Below are 16754 nucleotides of genomic sequence, written 5' to 3'. Positions count from 1 at the left end.
TGCAAAAAGAACTGAAAGTTGTTAGCCAAACTGTCATCGTTTCTAACAAAGGAAAGTTCTCCTTGAATAATGAAAATTTTCATGAAAACAAAAACGTTATCAAAACTATATATTCACAGAGACACACACAGATAAATACAAAGATGGACACACAGACACACACACACACACACACACACACACAGAGAGAGAGAGAGAGAGAGAGAGAGAGAGAGAGAGAGAGAGAGAGAGAGAGAGAGAGAGAGAGAGAGAGAGAGAGAGAGAGAGAGAGAGAGAGAGAGACAGACAGATAGACAGAGACAGATACAGCGAGAGACAGAGACAGAGACAGAAACGGAGACAGAGAGAGAGAGAGAGAGAGAGAGAGAGAGAGAGCGTCCGTTTGGTTGCGTCAAATTTATAATTTTCTTTTCCCAATACAACTTATTCTAACATTATTATTATGCAGAAGCAGGATGTGAAGGATCTGAAAAAAGAAAATTGATGTGTAATCTATAGTACGAATAAACAACATTTAGTTAAAAGTAAACTGATGCAAATTATGGAGAATTCAAAGGCTGGGGTAGAAAAATGTGCAGCTTACATTTGCATTCATTGGATTGTGTATATGTATTCATTCACCTTTGTATTATTTTAGCTAGGATCCAAATTTTCATCCATACGGAGAGTATAATCAATGCACGACAAAATAATCATCTCCTGTTTTAAATGTATATGTGTTTCAATTCAATTATTTTATTGCTTTACGCTGTAAGCTTATCAGCACAGCATATATACACAGTATGTATAAACGCACAAGAGAATTCAATTATTATATTCATCAATTACACGCTTTTGGTTTTCATGTTAGGTAGTAATACAATGAAATATATAAACTAAATGTTACCTACATGCATAAAAGTATTACATTCACAAACAGTACAAAAGAAAAGTGACAACTAGTATGCTTTTACACAAGAGAGTGCCTTAACTTATAATTTTTATGCCAAACTAATATACTTATCAATATTAATTAAATCTTTAATGTATGCTTCTTTAACATCACAAAGTATTTTAATCAGCTGTTGCTGTTCCGATAATTATGATACAGACTACCCACACAAGCTACTATTTTTGATACACAGCTGTAGAACATACTTGGTTCTTCATACCCCAACCGATTAGCACTGGTTGGAACAAGAAAACAATGTATATTTAGGGGGTTAGCGTTAGAAATTTCGTATCCCAGGCGAACCATCGACCATCGAAATAAATCTAAACACAAAGTTTAATATTATTTCACTTTGTATATATTAAACAAAGGCCTATACCTATGTTGTAATCTGACATTTTAAGCCTTTATTACAGAATGGGCATTTTTTTATTACAAAATGGGCACCTGTTTATTATTACAAAATGGGTCCGATTTTATTACAAAATGGGTACCTACGTTTATTACAGAATGGGTCGGTTTTTATTACAAAATGGGTACATATTACAAAATGGGTCGTTTTTTATTACAAAATGGGTACATATTACAAAATGGGTCGTTTATTACAAAATGGGCCTCAACACACGTTTCAGTTGTTTTAAAATAGTATTATTGTTGTTGCTGCTCTGGGGTTTTGTTTATTATTACTTTACTATATGCTAAAAATTACAATTTCCGTGTGTTTGTAATCTGTATGCGTAATCCATAACGCATATTGTGATCGGATACGTTGACGCATACGCGCATGCGTATAGATATACGTAATCTATAATGGACAGGACCCTGTTTTACGAAGTGACTTTAGCGCTAAGATCAACTTAAGTGCATAACTACCTAATACACTTAAGATGATCTTAGCGCTAAAATTGCTTCATAAAACGGGCCCCAGAGTTATAGGATACGTTGACGTCTACGCACGCGCACCACAACTGGTCAATGGCCGTGGTATGTGCTTTCCTGTCTGTGGGAAAGTGCATATAAAAGAGCCCTTGCTGCATTAAGAAAAATATAGCGGGTTTCCTCTGTTCATTACGAGTCAGAATTACCAAAATGTTTGATATCCAATAGCTGATGATTAATTAAGCAATGTGCTCTAGTGGTGTCGTTAAACAAAACAAACTTCATCCGCACACGCGTACAGAGATGCAAAACTGGAATCCACTCAACATATTTGCATTGGAAGTGACTTTGTCCCTTGAAGGTTTATACATGCTTTCTTGTTTGTACACACGCTGCTTTTAGCAATGCACAGGCTCGTATTGTTCAAATAGGCCGTAGCACGATGTGTCTTTTTTCTCCTTCTTTGTCCCATCGTGTGTGATACCAGTGGAATACATTACTCTATTTGTTAACATGGTATTGTTAACACGGTTTGCATTCGGTGATGGTATATACCGTGGTTATTAGTGGCAGTAGCTAGTTCAGTTGAAAATAATACAGTGGAGTCTGAGCTGAAGTAGTGGATGCCTTACGTAAAAACAAAGCACTGGGGATTAGGATCACCATGCTCTTTATTACCGTCATGGGTCATTTGCGTTAAACATTATCTGGTCGTATAGCCTCGTTCATGATAGTGGCATATGATCATGTATTCTCATTAAGAATACTTGCATATAAACATATAGGGCCTGTTTTTCTTAAACGCGGGTGCTTAAGCATTGTAAATGTAAGTAGTTACACGCGTGTAAGACATAAAAAGGCTTTGTAAATTCGGCCCTAAAGTCTCATTCAGGATATTTTTGTATGATCATATTATCCTTATTCGGGATACTTGCATATATCATAAAGTCCCATTCATGATATTTTTGTATGATCATATTATCCTTATTCGTGATAATTGCATATATCATAAAGTCCCATTCATGATATTTTTGAATGATCATATTATCCTTATTCGTGATAATTGCATATATCATAAAGTCCCATTCATGATATTTTTGTATGATCATATTATCCTTATTCGGGATACTTGCATATATCATAAAGTCCCATTCAGGATATTTTTGTATGATCATATTGTTATTCTCATTCAGGATAGTTGCATATGATCATAAAGTCCAATTCAGGATATTTGTATATGATCATATTACTATGTTCAGCACAGTTGCATTCCATCAGATAGTCTCATTCAGGATACTTCCAAATAAGCATATTGTCTCATTCAGCATATTTTTGTATGATCATATTATTCTCATTCAGAATATTACATTTTACATATGATTCATTTAGGATACTTGCGTATAGTCAAGTATTCTCATTCACTTATTTTTTTACATTTACCATAGTTTGACATTCAATTGCTGATGTATTTTTAGTGCTGGGGTGTCGTTAAACATTAATTAATTCAGTCAGTCAGTCAGAGTGTGTCAGAGCGTTCTCTGTAATTAGTTTCTTTCTTCCTTTATAATTCTGCAGCTTGCGGCTACCGACAAGAGGCTGACATGATGTTCGTGCTGGACAGTGTGAACGCTGGGAGAAAGAACACGCGGAAGTCCCTGGACTTCATCAAGACGATTGCGCGCAATGTGGACATGGACCAGAACAAAGTCCAGATCGGACTCATGTCCGCCGAGTGCCAGGCACCCACGGACGGGTTTTCTCTGGGAACCCACAAAGGAACCGAGGAGGTGGTGCAGGCCCTGTCCGAGCTGAAGGGCACGGACTTCTCCAGCCTTCTTAAGGACATGAGGCGGTCGTCGTTCAACAAGAAGAAAGGAGGTCGCCACGAGGCCAAGAAAGTGGCCGTGCTCGTCGTCGACGGCAACCTGGATGAGCCAATCAAAGCGCTACGCGAGGCTCAGCACGCGCGGATTCGCGGCGTGGAGGTGTACGTGATCGCCGTGGGCGACGAGGTGCCGCAGAAGGAGATGATGATGATGTGCGACGCCCCGTCCAAGCAGCACTTCTTCCACGTGAAGAACTATGACGAGCTCAAGGCCCTGCAGCCCAAGTTGATGGACGTTCTTTGTGATGGTGAGTGTGACGGTGACTTTTAAGGGCTGTCCTAGACTTGATCTCATGGAGGTGGGGGGGGGGGGGGGGGGTAAATCTGGTGTCCAGGAGTATGCCACTTTATTATTATTATTATTATTTTAATTGCTCACTACCAATGGTGTTTAAAACCGGTCTTTGATATACCAGTCGTGGTGCACTGGCTGGAACAAGAAATATCACAGTAGGTCGTAGATCTTTAAGCGCTGTCCTACAATTGAACACAATTGAACACATGGCGGCGGGGTAATTTTAAAATATAGTATGCAGTATGCTACTTTAATTTTTTTTTTTTTTTAATTGCTCACTACCAATTTTTTTTAAAACCATGCATGTATAGGGATGATAGGAGTTGATGCGACATACCCAATGTGCATAAAATAACAGTGTTATTACTCGACTAACCCAGCTACCCAACTTCTTCTTTCGTTTGATCAATTCTGGAATCTGTTTTCGTTCTTATAAATATTTTAGACAGCTATGCTATCGGCTATTGGATGTGGAACATTTGGTAATTTTGACATATAGTCTTAGAGAGAAAACCCGCTACATTTTTCCATTAGTAGCAAAGGATCTTTTATATTCACCATCCCATAGACAGTAAAGCAATAGCACATAGCACGGTCTTTGTGCACTGGCTGGATTGAGAAATAGGCCAATAGGTCTAAGATCTTTAAGGGCTGTCCCACATTTGATTACATGAGGGAGACACTTTTTAAAGCTGATATCCATGGAGTATGTTTTAATTGCTCAACCATTTTTTAAATTAAAACATGTATGCATAGGGGTGATAGGGGACGATACCCACCAAGATAACCATATCAAGTTTCGTTGCCTCGAATAAACACCCACCAACCACCTCCCTTATCTGTTTTAGACGGCTGTGGTATATACATATTATCTTAAAAAGAAAAAAGTGTATTGCATAACGAATTACACTTCCCTTATAGCAATACAAAAACACACCAAAAGATATAGATTATCGGTGACTAAATACCGAAGATAGCAACTACATACAATTGTGAAGAACAGATAAGACTGAAACAATCTGGCTAAAGTTAAAGTGACAGACCCTAGTTTTTATACACCGGCCTCTATACATTGTCTTTCTAATTTCCTTCGCTGAGCTGAATATTGCTTCGTGAACTGCATCTGATACACTTGATTATTCTCCAAGGTATTCGAGATTAGAAATTCGATTCGATTCGAACATTTTCGAATATTCGATTCGAACGGAAAATTAAGATTCGCAGGGCCCAAAAATTAGCTTATTAGTTAACACGAGTAGTGGTTCTATATACTCGAGTATGGGCGGCATTCGTGTTAAAACACTTTGATACCAAAGTGTTTATGCGGCCTTAAAGTCCATACCTTTACCGATTGAACACAAAATAACACTCTACGCGTGTACTTAAACATGAGCTATTTTACTTTGTTAAAGAGTGTAAAAATAAAATCGCTCCCGAATACATACACATATACATCAACAATTTTTGGCACCCAGTGTCAGATACATCCAATTAGGGGTGGGGTGGTCATAGCTGTTTGTTTGTAAACTTAGAAGTGTTTACCTACTTTCAAGGAAGTATGTCAACGCCGTACTTTGGATGACAGTCTATATTCAGTAAAATTAGCTAAGGGTCGGTAGATATGTTCTGTATTTTTCTTTATATACGGTGGGCTATTTCTCGTACCAGCCAATGCACTACGACTGGTATGTCAAAGGCCGTGGTATGTGTTATTATTTCTGTGGGATGGTGCATATAAAAGATATCTTGCTCAAAGACTATATGTCAGAATTACCTGTGTTTAACATCCAACAGCCGATGATTAATAAATCAGTTTGGTCTAGTGGTGTAGTTAAACAAAACAAACCAACTTATATATGGTGTCAAATACATTTGTTTTAGGTTTTACAAGACACACAAAGCTTGCATCACTGGTCAGAATGTATTCAAATAATGTTTACAAACCATCTGCGATCAGGGCGGGACGTAGCCCAGTGGTAAAGTGTTCGCTCGATGCGCGGTCAGTCTGGGGTCGATCCTCGTCGGTGGGCCCATTGGGCTATTTCTCTTTCCAGCCAGTGCACCACGACTGGCATATCAAAAGCCGTGGTATGTACTACCCTGTCTGTGGGGTGGTGCATATAAAATAATCCCTTGCTGCTAATCGAAAAGAGTAGCCCATGAAGTGGCGACAGCGGGTTTCCTCTTTCAATATATGTATGGTCCATAACCATATGTCTGACACCATATAACCGTAAATAAAATGTGTTGAGTGCGTCGTTAAACAAAAACATTTCCTTCTTCTTCCATCTGTAATCAAGACTGGCTATCGTCCTCTAACATTAGCAAAGCTGACCAACAGATCTACTGACTTTAAATTAATTTTGTTGAGTATACTTTGATAATGATTGCCAAGTTAAGCAGGGTGGGTGCTATTCAACTGCCATATTATTTTGAATAGTTTTCATATAATGTTTAAATTAGGCCAAGGAAGCTGCTCAAATTGAAATGTCCGTATTGAAGAGTATATTTGCTTTCTTGGTTAGTGACCTATATTTGATTGACCATGACCCAGTGATTGAAACCGCCTAGATAACATATAAGATGTGTCAGTCTTCATTGCGTTCATATTGAGATGGCATGTACTTTTGTCAAAAAAATTACACACCGTTTAACACTTGTGACTGATGGTTGCATTACTTTATTACTGTTTTTCTTGGTCTATTTTAAGGTTTCTCTGACGTTTTTATCTTTAAAAATATATTTATGTTTAAAACAAATACATTGCATAGCTATTTTTGAAACTGTGCTTGCATCAGATAAGAATGAATGCTTTAGGATGCCTTACACAAGCCCTGAAAATTAGTTGCTTTGTGAGTTATATGTAAATAACCATGCAGGAGCATATGACGTGCAAGAAAATAAAAAGAAACACTAAATGCTGATGCAGAGGAGGCTGTTTTTCTGTCTATTTATTTTACGTTTGTGCAGTTACACCTTTGTTTGAAAGACTGCACTAAAGGAAAGGAATGTTTGTTTGACGAAGTCGCTACTCATTTCTTAATCTGCGGCCATCGAAAATAATAATATAATTTATATATCCACTGAAGGTTCAAGCGCGTTTGTCCTGGACACAACCTTCAGGTTTCGCAGAAACTGTGTTAGTTTGGGGATTAAGTTTACGGAATTTGATTTTATTTATTAAAAAAAAACACAGATTATTATAAAATGAAATAATAATACTTTACAGTAACTAAATTTGAAATTAATAAAAAAAAAAATGGCTTTGTTTTCTTCAGGAATAAATGTAAAATATTTTTTGAAAAAAAACAACTTGAAAAACAAAACATTAGTAACAAGCAAAACCATTTTGACTGTCTGTAGAGATAATATTATCATACTAAAATTGTAAACTAAAGTCAGTCTGTTAAATCGCGAATCAGTCGAATAGTTCGCGAACGTTTTCGCTGAACGTAGGGCGGTACAAGGGTTGCCATACTCTATGCTTATTTCGATGCCCGTATGATACACAACGATTTTTCTTTCCACAGCACCTTACAATCACTCATAATAATTCGGACAAATATTTGCCGGTGTGTTCCCAGTGGGAATAAATCAAATAAGCGCGAAAGAATGCCACCTGTATTAAGAATACAGCGGAATTGTTGCAGTTCCTTTGAGAGAAATACCTGTTTCGCTAAACTTGCCGCTAACATGACTGCTGTCAGTTCTGATGTGTAGCCCTGTGTGTCTATCAGATGAACCGGTTCACCCACTAAAGCAAACAGATGTGCTCTTCTGTCCCACATCTGAATGTAGCACGGATATGTGTTCATTGTAGCACACACACACACACACACACACACACACACACACACACACAGAGAGAGAGAGAGAGAGAGAGAGAGAGAGAGAGAGAGAGAGAGAGAGAGAGAGAGACAGACAGACAGACAGACAGACAGACAGAGAGAGACAGTATTTCTCATACTCAACAAATGTATTTAAGGGCCAGTATTTCATGGCATTTTGCTTTAAATATTGTTTTTAATAAATCAAACTATTTCATTGTAAGGAATCAACGTTGTGACAAACTTAACGATTTGAACAACACTTCCTAGCAAATCATATCATCATGGACCAACGGGGGACGGGACGTAGTCCAGTGGTAAAACGTCCGCCTGATGCGCGGTCGGTCTGGGATCGATACCCGTCGGTGGACCCATTGTGTTATTTCTCGCTCCATCCAGTGCACATCGACTGGTATATCACAATTACCATATAGTTGACATTCAATAGCTGATGATTAATAAATCAATGTGCTCTAGAGGTGTCGTTAAACAAAACAAACTTTCATGGACCAACGTGTAACACATCCTAGCCGAATGCACATTTCGAAAGACCTACCGTGTGCAGTATGTTTGCATGTATCATGGGTCAAAGCTCGATCTCGTAACAGTGTTTGCCTGTGGTGTGATGGGTCGAAGGATCTATCGTTCTCGGTGGACCCATATTGGGAATTGGGAATTGTAAAAAAAAATAAAAAAAAATTGTCTATCTTTCGTGCATCATTAAAAAGAACAATAAAAATACACCACCGCATCATTTATGAGTAAACCTCATACCAGAGACATACAATGAAGAATGGCCTTAGAATTGGTTACCTAAATAACTACCAATTAAACAATATACAATGCCTTCTGTTTAAACATCTTTAACATTTTTTTCTGAAGTCTCGCTAGATTGAATAAGGAATTTATTAATGTAACGGTAACATCAGTAAAAGTCATACAGTATTAAATAACGAACCAAAAAAATCAACCTATGGGAATTTAATCACTGACATTTTTTGTTTCTTTCACATTGGTTTAACGCTTTCGGGTATATTTTTTAAATATAATATGCCAGTATAGAAATCTTGTCAGGTCGTGTGGTTGTAAAATCGTTTTATCAGCTGCAATTACTCTGCGCATGCTGAGAATCGAGATGCTTTTCTCAGGTGCAGCATTGTTTGTTTTTGTGGTGCAGAAATGTCGAGCACCAATTAGCCATTTTGGGGAAATAGGTAGGTTAGTATTTATTCCAGGATCGCCATCTGTTGGTGGTCACTGACCTCTCAGAAGAATTGTTTCCTTGGCTACAACAAACAAACACCCTCAACCAGACTCACTCCCTTCCTCATAAAACAAACACACTCAGAGAAAATATCCCTACAGGAATTGTTTATGGTTGTATGTAGTTTACCTAAGGAACGATGGCTCGTAGGATCGACCACTAGCGATGAACTTGTCGAGTTTTTCCTCATCTCAAGTAGAGTCATTTGATTGGTACATTAAAAGTTGTGGTATGTGATGCCTTGTCTATGGGAAAGTGCATATGAAATATTTCTTGAGTATGTAACGGCACCGGGTTTTCAGTTACTCTGTATAAATTTCTTTATTATCCATATAGTTCAATATATCCAGGTAAATATAACCAGTATGACCCACGTGTGTCATAATGATTTATGTGCACAGCGAATGACGTAATTTTGTGAAGCGACGTCATAACTTAATGCGGCTTCTCCAGTGTAAATGATATCGTTTTGTGGTCTCTTTTTAGTTATCTTTGAAACGTTTTGACATGGTCCTAGCTTGTTATTCATGAAAATAATATTTGGAATAATGTGGATAATAAAGAAATTATTACACTCGCGTGTGAATCGTACTGATTTTACGAAACTCATGTCAGGATTCATGTATTACCCTCGCTCTCGCTCGGGTAATACAATAATCCTGACACTCGTTTTGTAAAATAAGTACGACACACAAGCTCGTATAATAATCTCTATATATAAACTGAAGTTTCCTGACCACATCCATATATACTTATGGAAAGAGATAAGGCATCACAATAACACTAAAAGATAAAGAAGGAAGGAAATTGTTTATTTACCGACGCACTCAACACATTTTATTTACTCTTATATGGCACTCGGACATATGGTTAAGGACCACACAGATAGGCTATTGGGGGAGGAAACCCGCTGTCGCCACTTCATGGGCTACTCTTTTCAATTAGCAGCAAGGTAACTGTTATATGCACCATCCCATAGACAGGATAGCATATACCACGGCCTTTGATGTACCAGTCGTGGTGCACTGGCTGGAGCGAAAAAAAATAGCCCAATGAGCCCACTGACGTGGATCGATCCCAAACCAACCGCGCATCAGTTAAAGATAAAAGAGTAACTACAAGTCATGATCCATAGTGTTATTGAGTCAACTGTGTCACTGTCAGTGAATTCACATTACTAACATTCATTCCACATTACATCACTGTATTTTATACAGACATGACGACGCAATTTCTTTATATATTGGGGGTTTTTTTAATTTACAGAGCTGTAAACAGAAGTGAAGTTGGAGTCTGGAATATGTCTGGTCAGAAGAGTTTTCGGGACCAGAAGAATGACTGACGTTATGTTTATGAGGACAGGATGACAGATTCGCCATGGAAAGTGTTGCAGCAGGTTAAAAATGAAGCGTGGATTGTAGTTGTTCCTGTCGAATGGAATTAATTTAACTTTTAGAGATCCTTTTCATTCCATTTCTGTCCAAGTCAGTTGAAAAATCAACTTGCGTGGAACAAAGATTCAATTTAAATTACATCATTTGATATTCGGCAGTTGTGAATAAAACAGCAGGTATTCAATGGTTTTATTCCTGTTCTGGACAGAAGAGCCGGCCAAGGCCGGCACCTGTGCCCATGTCAGGCGTGCGTCTGAATGTGCACGTAAAACTCTATGACCTGTCATGACCTAATGGTTTTATTTCACAAGGAGTGAAATTGTAACTTTTAACTCGAACCGTATAAATGTATACATGTTAATGGACTTCAATAATAGAACTTGGCCACCATTTGTTAAAATCCGACTATGGAATCTCAACCTTTGCATTAACCATGTAACGTGCATTAGTCAGCTGAAACAAGTGGACGTGAGTGATATTACTGAGTGATAGTACTGAATGATTTCAAGCTTTTTTGTCGATAGCTTTAATCTATACTGTTGTGGCACAGACGTGGCAGAAACTGACCTGAAATTCTTTGTCTGAAGTTCAAACACACTGATTTTTTTAAACGTGAATTCTATTTCCATCCGGTGATTACTTCAATTAGTATCTATGTTAGGGTTTTTTTTTCTCTCCTCATTTGTTCCTTAGAGATTCTGCCAAAAGAAACCAAAAGCATATTGTTTCTATTCTTCTTGGAATTGTGTGCCAAAAGCCTTTCTTCTAAAACTCCCTTCAAGCTCTCTGCGGCTCCTAATTAGTCTGTGTGGTATGGATGCTTTGGAGGTCTGACCTGCACGTGGGGCGTGCACGCTCGGGTTGGTGGAAGAGACACGTGTCTCACGCGGGCTGCTGGCAGACGAACACAGGTTGTTGGGTGTGTGCAATAAATTAATTGCTTGGTGAAATAACTACAAGCAGGTTGGTCGCTTCGTGGCGTGAAATAACTATGTGTTTAATTGTGTGCTTAAGTGTCTGGACTCTTTGTTTTAATGATAATTCCTGAATATGCCTGTGTCGTACCTTCGCCATTTCATATTCTGTATCATATATCACTCAAATGTAAACTAGTCTTTTCGTGTAAAAGATGATTTTATATAAGAATAATATGTTAAAAATCAGTGAGAAACAAAGGCTGAAAAAGAGATAATTATTTCAGTTATTTTAGACACGTAGATGATTGTTACAAAATGTGTCCATACAAAGTGTCTTTTCCCTTTATTTGCATTATTATATCTACTTGTAGTAGAAACTTAAGTTCGATTAAGAGAGAGGCTGAGAGAGAGAGAGAGAGAGAGAGAGAGAGAGAGAGAGAGAGAGAGAGAGAGAGAGAGAGAGAGAGAGAGAGAGAGAGAGAGAGAGAGAGAGAGAGAGAGAGACAGACAGACAGACAGACAGAGAGACAGAGAGACAGACGGACGGACGGACGGAGACAGAAAGACAAATAGAGCGAAAGAGGTTTGTACGAGTACAGAGAGAGAGGGTAGTTGTATACGAAAACGAAATGGTAAAATACAAAACGACGTAGGTACGAAACTACTGACATAAGTGGACGCTTCCAGACATACTTAAGCACACGCTGGTGTAGGAAACCTATTTTGTACATAAATTTGGAGTTTGACTAACAAGCAAATTGAAACAACATGATGTGGAAAGAGTTGCTTTGTTTCTGTTTTTGTGTATTGTTTTTAAATCGTAACTGTTAAAATGTAAATTACGCTTATAGTTGCTTCCCTGCAGACTGTTTAGGGTATGTGCAGCTGACATTAATACACAGAAAAAAACACAAGACGCACCTAGACGTGTATAGAAGCTGTGTTTGTTTATGCGAAATTATTCCTGGTGTGGTTATCGTTAACTCAGTGCCACGATCACACGTATTATTATTCTACATGTTTATGTATCGTTTATATTCTTGCTGTTGCTGCTTTCTGTTAACCAAAGACTGGTTATATACTGACGTCCAAAAGAAACTATACCATTACTCCGAGAGACTACTGAAGAAAAACCCAAATATATTGCATGTTTAAAACATATGTTGTGGAAAAAAAACATTTATTCCATACAAGAAGAAAGATATTTAACCACCCTCGTATTTCCATTATGCAAATTAAAAAGGAAATTAAATGAAATTTTCTTGATATAATTTCTTTTGGACGTCAGTATAGTATTTGGCGTTATTGATGTGATACTGAGACTAGCGATTATCAGGTTGATGTCGTTAGAGAAATTGGTGAGGAATACACCATTCAACAGTGCTGAGCTTTCTTCCTTTTAAATATTTGACCAGAGTAAATATCATGGTGAGATGTTTAATTGTTTTTATTTGTTAGGTGTTTGAGGGAGGGTTTTTTCTTTCTTTCTTTTTTTAATTGTACTTTATTTATCTTTTTATATTATATTCTGTTTAATTTATTTTATTCATATCTTCCGACGCCATATAACCGTAAATAAAAATGTGTTGAGTGCGTCGTTAAATAAAACATTTCCTTTTATTCACATCATTCAACTAAGAGTTATAACGATGAATTTGAAAATAGTATCTATAATTCAATATATGTTTAAGCACACTGCTCTGGGCATGCATTTGAGTTGTCTTGTCAGTCTGACCAGGATAGAGTTTACTTGGTCAGTATTAAAAAGCCCCACCCGATGCCTTCTTTTGTTTTGTAGTATGGCAAAAGTATTTTGGCAACAGACCTAGTTCATGATATACTAGTGATTCGATTTTTGTTTTAATTAATATATTTTATTATTACTTTTTTTGTGCTGTTAATTTAATTAAGTTCAGTTCAGTTTAGTTTAATTCAATTCAGTCTAATTCAGTTCTATTCAATTCAATATGTTTTCGTTGTGTGGTTTTTGTTTTGTTGGCTTTCTTTGTTTGTTTTGTTGTTGTTGGGTGGGTTGTTGTTGGGGGTTGGGGGACTGTACTTTACAATAGGTTTTTTTTTTCATATGAACAGTAAAGGTAATTTCGATTTTGGAGCAGTCGTAAACAAAAGACTTCGTCCCCTTTAGCTCAAACTTTGCCGGTTTCTTTAACGACAATAACCCTGAGAATGATTTAACTTGTAGAACCCAATGCAATTTTTACATGTATTTCGTAGTGTTACAACACTGCTTAGTATAATATAATAACAGTCAGGTTATGTTTATAACTTTGATTTAGGAAAATGGAGGTGCTATGTTGTTTATTGTTTGTAAATATTTATGAACGAAATTGCACTATTAAAAGGATGTTCAACTGTGTGTGAATAAAAGTATTCGTTAGTCCACATCCTTTCGCTTTTATCCACTACGCTTAGGCTAAACACAGACCAAAGCAAACACACACACACACACACACACACACACACACACACGCATGTACAAGTTGTAGGATTTTAACGAGGAACTTGCTATGTATTTGTATAGTCTAAATGATGTGTTTTCTCGACTAGTAAAATGCAGCAGAAATTAAACAAAGGACAGTCTTAGTCTGCTGAATAATATGTTAAATTAGCATGTGTTTTCTGAAGGATGATGTTTGCAAAAATAGTTTGGGGATTGGTGAGGTTTGAGGTTTCACTCCAATAGCTATAACGTAATGAGGCGTGTTGTTTCAAATCTAACATTTTAACCACGTCGTCATGTTGCGGATCAGTAAACTACTGGTACTTACTGATCTTTACGTATGAAGTCAGGAAATTCCTAGTACTTACTGATCTTTACGTATGAAGTCAGGAAATTCCTAGTACTTACTGATCTTTATGTATGAAGTCAGGAAATCCTTAAATATGAAGTAAGGACATGCCTGGTACTTACATATTCTTGGCTATGAAGTCAGGAAATGTCTGGTACTTAGTTATCCTTATGTATGAAGTTCATAAATCCGTGGTAAATATTAATCCTCGTATGAAGTCAGGAAATTCCTGGTACTTATTGATCCTTATGTGTGAAGTCAGGAAAGTACTGATCCGTATACAGATGTCAGGAAATTAACGATTGTGTTCATTCTGGAGGTCACAAAACTACTGATTCTGGAACAAGAGAAGCAATAATTGTGAAGGTCATTAATCTATTGATCCTGATGGACGTTAATAAAATATTGTCCGTAAGGACCCATAGGTTTCTGACCTACAGCAGAATGCATTAGTTGATGCAAAACATTATTGGTACCAATGATGGTTAAGAACAGGCTTTATACAAAGCCTATACATTTTCATAAACTCGGGAAACGTCTGGTCATGGTAGGAAGAAGAAGAAGGAAATATGGTTAAGAACCATACAGATATTGAGAGAGGAAACCCGCTGTCGCCACTTCATGGGCTACTCTTTTCGATTAGCAGCAAGGGATCTTTTATGTGCACCATCCCACAGACAGGGATATACCACGGCCTTTGATATACCAGTCGTGGTACACTGGCTGGAACGAGAAATAGCCCAATGGGCCCACCGACGGGGATCGATCCCAGACCGACCGCGTCCCGCCCCTGGTCAGGGTGGGAGTCTAATGATTATATTATGGGACACAATTCTGTTGATCCTGTATGACGTAAAACACCTGATCTTCAGGGGGAGTTCAAACGTGTTGCATTTCCATTTATAGGATTTTTATTTTTAAACTCTTCATCGTTTGAGACTGCTGAGTACTGAATGATTTGTCCTAACATGCCTGGCTTCTTTTTAGAACACAGTGGATATTGAATGTGAATGTAAACATGTTACCTGAAGAAGTAACTGTAAATATAAATTAATTTTATAGTAGTTGTACACGTTAGTAGTACAATCAATTTTAATTGTTATTGTTGCTTTGGTTGTAAAATACTGTACTAAGCTTGTATATTAGTAATAAATTGTTATTTTTTATTCCATGGTTCAAATGTCTGTTGTCATTTTTTATTATGTTAAAGATCGGTACAGGATGATTTTAAATAAATCCTAAATGTCAAAGGCTTGTAAGGTTTGCATTTTCTCAAAATGTATAAAATTATTTGTGTTGTTGATAAAACTCAAGGTATATACACAGCTTAAAATCTTTGAAAACATAAAACATAATTATTTCTCAAATTAACATATCGTGCAATAAACGAGAATTGTGAAAACATTTCATACGACCAGCGGCAGGACAAGTTAAACGTTTGTTTTGTTGACTAACTCCACTGGAGCACATTGATTTATTAATCATCAGCTATTGGATGTCAAACATTTGGTGATTTGACACATAGTCTTAGACAGGGATTTTTATATGCACCATCTCACAGACAGAAATAAAATATGCCACGGTCTTTAATATACCAGTCATGGTGCACTGACAGGATAAAGAAATAGCCCAGTGGACCAACCGATGGGGATCGACCCCAGACCGACCGCGCATCAAACGCGCGCTTTATTACTGAGCTACGTGGCAACACAGAATAGGACAGGACACACCACGAAATTTGATATATTAGTTCTTTGGGACTGACTGAGGTATGGCGATAATCTTCCGAATCCACAGACGGGAATCGACACTACGACTTTAGTTGTGCTTCTTGGGTCTCCCTCTGAAATTTCAAGGAAGAAATTCTTCCCTGTTCGTAAATTGTAGTCTGACTATTGTTTACTCAAGCGAAATAGTGGTAGAATTGTTAATATAATTAAATAATTTTGTGACAGAACAGTCATGAAAGTCAAAGCCTGGAGGAGTTCAAAATGCAGGGTTGTATACCATTGCGTGCGGCCATAAATCATTGTTTCAGAAATCATACATCAATCATAAAATAAAATATTTGGAAATGCTTTGCATTTGTTTTACACTCATTCCAATAATAATGCAGATATTATCAACCCCATCTTCAACCTCCCACGTGGTAATTTTGGTGTAGCTTTAACGCGCGGCAGACTGCCACACTGTTAGCTTTAAAATCATTTACTTTTGGAATTTGTTTGGAGCGCATGAATCTCAAATTTTTAACGTTATTCAAAATACATTTCCTACACGATTAAAGTGAATTCTAACTGACATATAATTCATAAGCTGCTATAACAAGTAATAAAACCAGTGGACATTTATGTATTACTAACCAATGTACTAGGTGGTACTCTACTACTGGAGATATCTTTTTTCTCCGGGTGGGTGATCGACGACTGAAAAGCGATAAACATCAGTAGACGACCGTGTGTTTTACAACTGATAACAGATACATTGTAAAATTGTCATATACGCTAGATAACTGTTGTTTAATTATCAAAGGGTTAGAGTTCAGACAATTC

General features: G+C 37.3%; 1 protein-coding gene across 2 annotated transcripts in view; it reads left to right on the top strand.

Annotated features, from left to right (window-relative positions):
* The window catches only part of LOC121368969 (cartilage matrix protein-like), a 106187-nt gene extending 90812 nt beyond the window's left edge, over nucleotides 1-15375 (top strand). For both annotated transcript variants that reach the window (XM_041493742.1, XM_041493741.1), the window contains 2 exons: nucleotides 3386-3943; nucleotides 10348-15375. In XM_041493742.1, the coding sequence (XP_041349676.1) occupies nucleotides 3386-3943; nucleotides 10348-10355 (566 nt within the window). In that variant the 3' untranslated portion in view covers nucleotides 10356-15375. The remainder of the gene's footprint in view (nucleotides 1-3385; nucleotides 3944-10347) is intronic.
* Nucleotides 15376-16754: the final 1379 nt, after the last annotated feature.

This window comes from Gigantopelta aegis, chromosome 3, assembly GCF_016097555.1.
Source record: "Gigantopelta aegis isolate Gae_Host chromosome 3, Gae_host_genome, whole genome shotgun sequence".
Classification (NCBI taxonomy): Eukaryota; Metazoa; Mollusca; class Gastropoda; order Neomphalida; family Peltospiridae; genus Gigantopelta; species Gigantopelta aegis.
Note: the sequence above shows the minus strand (reverse complement) of the source record. Positions and strands in the feature narration are given on the sequence as shown.